The following is a 7,568-nucleotide window of genomic DNA, read 5'->3' as shown; positions in this document are numbered from 1 at the left end:
TAAGTATCTATAATATAACACAGACTAATTTAATTCGAAATATTTTGCTTAAATTAATTTATTTTAAATTATCTACAAACAATTGATATGGCTAATATACATAAATTTATCTACAATTTTTTTTTATTAATTTCTTTTTCTACAATATCTTTAATCTTAAAATTTCAAATTCTCTTGTCTTTCTTCCATTTAAGTGAAATTCTAACCTGATAATAATCGATCGCTTCCTTCTTGCCTAGCTTTGCAATGAGTGTGCAAACCTGTAAATATTTGGAATACAAATTCGATGATTAAACTTGTTATGAATACGTTGGTATGTGCAGGACATTACTTCTGGTGATTTCACAAACGGACAATTCAAACATTTAATATACAAAAAGACTTCATTGATATTTGTACAAAAACACATCTCCACTGATATTTTATTTTGAACATAAACTACAAAGTTGGGACATTTATTTATTACTGTTTTGTGGATTCAAGCGTGAGCTTCTTACAAGGGGAAAAATTACAATATTAAAATGCATATTACAACATAATCATTATTATTTAACATAAATGTTATAAGGAGTGAAAAAACACTATATTCAAAATATCACTTCTAAATATCACTTTTGGTAGCTGTTATTATGATCTATGTATGTATATCTCTTTAATCCGACATTAACTTCGGTAGACTATCATTACAGCTTTCAGGTTAGACACTTATTGTTTCCACATATGCATTTCGGACTTATATAAATTTTAAGTCCCTCTTCAGTGCAATACTGCAAATTATTAAAAAACACAATTGACAAACATGACAAAATTGTGTTTTTTAATAATTTGTAGTATTGCACTGAAGAGGGACTTAACATTTATATAAGTCCGAAATGCATATGTGAAAACAATAAAAGAAGTGTCTAACCTGAAAGCTGTAATAATAGTCTACCGAACTTAATGTCGGATTAGAAACATACATACATAGAACAAAATATCACTGTTTTAAATAAATCATATATTAAAAATTCTCTGGTGATACTTTCATCCCGTAAATGTTACTTTAAGTTATATAAACTAGGACAAGATGTAAACAAATGGATTAGCACAGATTCAGTTTTGTTACTACAATATGGGCTTATTAATTATTTCTGAATACGGCGAGGAAAGTTCACTTGAACTAGAGCTTACCATCCTAAGATAAACTCAATGATAAAAGACTAGTACACAATGCGGTGACAATAATAATTTCTCGGGAGAAATATAACGACCTATGAACATAATACAGAATTTCTTCAATCGCAATTGAATCATTAACAATTTAATAATTTAATAGTTTATGAAGAAATCAAAAACTTGTTTTAAAATTATAATATTCTAAAATGCTTTACTTATATTTTTTCAAAAATTTTTAATGCACTGTTTTATTTTTTTTCTTTTTTTAAAGATATATAAAATCTTCGCCAAACCATGAACTAGATCAAAACGACTTATTTTATAATTAGTTACCAAATTGCATATCTGAGAAGAAGTCAGAATTATGTCAATTAAATCCTAATGTAATAATTTGACATTACTTTCTTGACAGGACTTTTCTATTGACGTAGCGCCATTTCAACATGGAAACTTTAAAAAACAAGTTTATAAGTTAATCTTTCAGTTTTTAAAATTAACACTGTGTCCTAATTTCTATTTGGATAAAAAATGAAATTATTAAAATTAGATAATTTTATAGTTGTCCAAATAGAATATAATAGGAAAGTGTTTAGAAATATCGTAGTAATTTTAGATTATTACAGATATCGTAATAATTTTATACTATTTACATAAATTTCAAATTTTTATGGATTATTAGAAAAATTAGAAGATATAACAACGGAATTCTTTTGATATTGATTTACGCTGTTTGGTTATTCTATTCAATAATGCTCGAATTGGATCAGAGTTAAATACGGTTAATCAAGAGTGTTATAGACAATGTTATAATGGTAACATCATAAATCAAAAGAGGGGAAAAAGTTTGTTGACTTCACGAAAATCTTTAATCTACGACTATATATTGCGAATGGTCCGGCTAACATTACATTTTTGACATGGAGATTTTGTCACTGACTTGATATTAGATCTACTAAGCGAAAACTTGGTAACTTTTTCTGGTAAATTTTTTCGTTCTGAAATAGTAGGAATCTGATAATTTTCACAGAAGTCATTCCTGAGAAATTTTCCTTTTGATTTATAATCTTATCATTAGAAAATCGAATATTAAGAACATCCTTTCTATGGTAAAGTGACCTAACTCTTTTCCAGTTTGAACATTAGAATCACCCGTTAACTTAAGATTATATAAAAAAGAGAATTTTGTTATAATATCCTCTAATTCTTCTAATAATCCATAAAAATTTGAAATATGTAAATACTATAAAATTACTGGATATGCTTGAACTCTAAACACTTTCGGAAAATATTCTATTTGGACGACTATAAAATTATCTGCTCATCTTAATAATTTTACTTCGTCCAGTTCTTCATTAACAATTAGTAAAAGATTCCCAGAAGGTCTTCCAGGATCAAAATGTGTAGTAGCTTATCGTTCAAATACATTCATTCTAGGATTGATACATTTAATTTGTAAATTGGCTGATATACCCTTAAGCTCGTAATTTTGAACTTTGATTGAATGTGATTTCGTTGATTTGTATGCAACGAAATCACATTTCATATTTAACTTTAACATCTTTGCTGTCGAAATAATCTTATTTTGTTTTTTAGCATAGCTAAAAACAATTCGAGTGCTACTTTCCTCAAATATTTATCTTTAGTTTCTAATCCTCATATAACTTTACTTTCAGTTATTATATACAGCATTTATAATGTATATATAATACATTATATAATGTAAATATAAAGCATTCTTACTCTAACGTTTAACCTTAAAATTAAATAATTCATCGAGGCATATTTCCGTTCGACTCAGACGTTCATCCTTATGTAAATTAGTCGACCAGCTGCCCTTTAAAACTGCTATATTTGAAGTTGAAATTATCTTATTAAATCTTTCTACGAAATATGAAAGTATCTTTTTCGGAATTTGCTTATAAAAATTCGGAAACGATAAAAATAAGCTCCACGTTCGCAGTTTTATAAGTCAGTCCAGGAATCTTCATCACTTTCACAGTCAAAGACTGAACATTAGAATTGGGAAAGATACGCAATGTAGGATGATGACTTTTTTCTATTCCCCTTAAAAGTAATAAATTTCATATTGTAGCTTGGAAAAAAAATATTTCTCATATTATCTATCCACTAAATTCATTCAGATTTAGTAAAAAAGTCACCAACAAAAATCTTTAATGCAAGAGTTCCCATTATTTATTTTAAAAGTAGTACATTAGTACATTATAGGTCTACGTATTTTTTCTCTTCGGTCATTGAACACAAAATATCCTGAAACCTGAATACTGTATACCGAAAATATCCGATACTACGGCAAAATGATATTTTCGAATCCCGCATGTGACAATATTGGTNTTTAAAAAATATTATTAGACATTTCAAAACTATCTTTCATATATTACTTTAACATAATTACAAAAAATATAACTAGTTAACACACAACATAAAAATCATACATATATTTATATACAGAAAATATTCATTTTTAATCACATATACATTTTTATAACTGTATTTATGAATATAGAGTGTATATTCACAAAGTAGAATAAATTTTAATCTTTGATATTTAACAGACAAACATTGAAACTGTTTACATGTGCAATTTTAAAAATAAAATATAGAAAATGAAATGAAGTTTTAGTTACAAATAACATTAATTTATTAATTATGAATAAGTTAATTATAAATATTTATTTTTACTAAATAAATGAATAAGTTTTATCATTTTATCTTAAAAATAATTATAAGTTTACATAATTCACTTGGAAATTAAAATAGTATATGAAATAAACTTACTTTGTTTACTTTTACAGTAGCAGTAAATTACAAAACCAATGAATAATAAAACCAAAATTCCATTAATGACAATGGCTGCAATCCAAGCTGTTGGCGTTCCTTCCTCCTTTTTTTCTTCCTTGTTAACGTCATCAGTTTTGTTAGGTTCTTGTGTCGCTGTTTCTGAGGTGTCTCTTTTAATTATATTTGACTAAAATACAATGAAATAAAACGTAAACAAAGACCAGTTAAAGAATATTTCATTTGCATAATCTCCGTAAACTTTTATAATTTGGAAAGAAACAACTTTTGTTATGCTTAATTCAAAGTTCTAAATTTAAATTTAAACCAATATTTAATTATAATTAAGTAAAAATATACTTGAGGCATATCCGCATCCACTCTTTGTACGTTCCATTGTTTATTTTTTTCTACATTAAAAGTCTTTTCTTTACTTTTAATGTCTTCGATTACACTTTTTAGACTTGATGGTTCTCCGTTTATTTTTGCTTCTGTTATAACACTTCCTTTAAATCAAATATAATAAATATATTGGTTATATAAAAATATATTAAAATAAAAATTACCGTATATATTATATATTTTCTTTTATGAATATATCGAAAAAAGCTTCTTATAAAATTTATTTATGATTTCATTTCTATTTGTTAAAATTTAAAATATTTTAACTCCATTAGAAGATTATCATCAAATTTCAGTGCAATAAGTAATTTATAATTTGTTTTAACCCTTTTTATGCTAAATGTACCATTGTAATTCGAAAGAATAATCTAAAATATTATAAATACATTTAAAATTCTCACAAAAAAATTTTAATATAAAATTTAAGTCCATCCAAATATTATGATTTTAACCATTTAACCATTAATCATTAAAAAAATTAACAATTACACATTATTATATTATAGCTGCAACTTTTAATTCTGCTTCTTCTTTATGAAAACAAAAATAATTAATTAATTGCGATAAATATATAAAAATAAAACAAAGATGTACAACTTATTTCATATTTTCTAATTATTATAATTATGAGAAGATATTAAATAATTTATTGTAAGTTATAACACCGTTTATATTATTTATTCTAAGCTTATTTAAACAATCATGTAATAAATGTTATTAATATATAAATAATAATGAAATTAACAAAAACAAAAAATATATTGCAATCGTTAGTCGTTGTTTTCTTTATTTGTAAATGTTAGCTTTGTTATTAAAATATATTAAATAGTAATTTTATTAATTGAAAACAATTATTTACTTTAATCTGATAATTTAAAATTACTTTAAAATATTTTAAAAGTTTAACAATCGTAATCGTACCAGCTTTTGAACCAATATATTTCCATCCAACTTTTGGATATTTTCCGAAATAAAAGTTAATAAAACATGACTTATATCGTTCAAGATCATCTTTAATTTGTTGAAAATTTCCATCGTATTTAAATGTTAATTTAGCTTCATCTTTAAATTCAACATTATCCTTAGAATCTCTTACATCGAAAGGACCTTATAGAATTATAAAGAAATTTTACAATTAATATTTTAATCTATTATTTTTTAGAGATAATTATTATATATAATCTAAATTTTAAAAAATTAAAATTTAACAATATTTTTATGTATTAAACTGTAAAAAATATACCGATGACGAAAGTCAATGGAGTATCTGGTGAATCTTCTTTGTTGACTGTTATTTTTAAGTGTACATTATAATTAGGTTTTTCAAATTTAATATCTTCAAACAATATCATATTTTCTTTATTAGGAATAGAAATTTTAGTTTCTCCTTTCAAATTTCCTTGATAGCATTCATAATAAAATTCGATAGTAGCGGTCCATTTTGTGTCCTGAAAATACAAGAAATATACATTTTATTAACTAAATTATATATTATAAAAAACCTGCAATTTTAAATTATTAATAAAATTGCATTTACGTATATACCTTTAATAATTCTGAATCTGCATCTTTTTGTTCAGTTTCATCAAAGAGTTTAACTCCGGGAGCAGGTACCAGTTCTTCATCAATTCGCGAATTATGAGGAATAGAAGTCTCACTAAATGGATGTAAGGTTATTTTATGACCTTCGATTTCGATACTTTCTTTACTACTTTCCGCTAATGTTGTTGAATATTGGCTAAAACATTGATAAAATATTAAAATAACGACATTCCTTTTATTAAATTAATAAAAAATAACTATTTTATACCTTTGTCTTCGATATCTTTTAATTGTTTTTGGACAATTTGTAAATCCATCGGGAGAAACGGTATTATTTTCAACCTATACAGATAATTTTAATTAATTATATAACTTACATGACTTCTATACTCCATCTAAAATTCGTATAGTCATAAATTAGAAATATTTACTAGTAAATAATGTAATAAAATCGTACATTTAAAAAGTAAACGGTATTACTAAACCATTTTCCAGTATCGCCAGATTGAAAAACCGAAGTTAAATTTTTTGAAAGTTCTTTCAGATTCAATTCATTTCGTTGTGATCCATAAGAAGTCCATTGGGGAGCCGTGCCAATTTCAACCTAAAAATATATAAACATAACTTCAAACTAAGAAACAAAGACTGAATCGAATGAATGTTATTACATACCACGGAAATGAAATCATAAAGATGTAGATTTAATAAAAAGTAAGAAATTAAAATTAAAAAATAGCTTTTGGAAGCCATTTTCTCTTAAAAATTAAAACGTTTATGGTAGCCATTAATGGCTACATGACTGTTCCGTTTGCAAGCAGAAGCGATATTCTTACGTAGAGAATATATTAAACTTATAGAAAATTGGAAGCCGGTTTATGTAAACAATACTTTATTGAGTAGAATCGATAATATTGCACCATCATCTTACGAAACATTGCTTACGTAAGTAATTGATGCGCATGTTCCATTTGCTTCTTACTTGTTCCATTTCTTATATAACTCTTCTTGTTGCAATTCTATTTTAATAGTTTAAAACTATTAAAATGAACTATCTTTGAATATTTTAAATAATTAAAATAAACTTTTATGTTGGTAAAAATTATCTAAAATTTTCTAAAATTTCTTTTTTTAATGGTTAAAATCCAACACAAAATTAAGTATAGAATATATTAATTATATTTGATGGAAAGATTTAATAAACAAGAATTTAGTATAAAACTGAGAAAAAAATGGAATTTAAGCCATATTTCTCAGTTTTATACCCGAGAAAACACGGATTACATTCTTATATTTTACACCACAAAATCGTTTTTACTCATGGTTACAGTCTTTAAAACTAATTCGAAAATCAAATTTTGTCTATTAATGTTTTAAATTTTGTCAAAAAAATCAATCATTGTGAAGGACTCATTTCAAATTACACCCCATAAAAATGAAAAAATAAGCTTCAATCTATTCATATACGAGAAATAATATTGATTTACATAAAATATTATAGTAATTATTTTCCTCGTAAAAATTTAATTTATGCAAATTAATATAGTTTACATACCAAACATTGAAAATGATGGAAAATTGCTTTTACATAAATTGCTATGTAAGAATCATAATTATTATTATTTATGTCGATAAAAGAATGTCATTTCACAGGGATTTTCATTACATTGTGAGAG

At 24.7% G+C, this 7,568-nt stretch overlaps 1 protein-coding gene across 1 annotated transcript in view; it reads right to left on the bottom strand.

Moving 5' to 3' along the window:
• Positions 1-12: 12 nt before the first annotated feature.
• The window catches only part of LOC111637372, a 105,866-nt gene continuing 98,310 nt past the window's right edge, over positions 13-7,568 (bottom strand). The window contains exons 7-14 of the mRNA XM_023382843.1: positions 6,353-6,499; positions 6,164-6,237; positions 5,899-6,091; positions 5,597-5,801; positions 5,275-5,460; positions 4,312-4,457; positions 3,952-4,141; positions 13-260 (exon numbers count right to left, since the gene is read on the bottom strand). Coding sequence (XP_023238611.1) covers positions 202-260; positions 3,952-4,141; positions 4,312-4,457; positions 5,275-5,460; positions 5,597-5,801; positions 5,899-6,091; positions 6,164-6,237; positions 6,353-6,499 — 1,200 coding nt within the window. The 3' untranslated portion in view covers positions 13-201. The remainder of the gene's footprint in view (positions 261-3,951; positions 4,142-4,311; positions 4,458-5,274; positions 5,461-5,596; positions 5,802-5,898; positions 6,092-6,163; positions 6,238-6,352; positions 6,500-7,568) is intronic.

Source organism: Centruroides sculpturatus, unplaced genomic scaffold (genome assembly GCF_000671375.1).
Source record: "Centruroides sculpturatus isolate CEXI.00-Female unplaced genomic scaffold, Cexi_2.0 scaffold1019, whole genome shotgun sequence".
Lineage (NCBI taxonomy): Eukaryota > Metazoa > Arthropoda > Arachnida > Scorpiones > Buthidae > Centruroides > Centruroides sculpturatus.
Note: the sequence above shows the minus strand (reverse complement) of the source record. Positions and strands in the feature narration are given on the sequence as shown.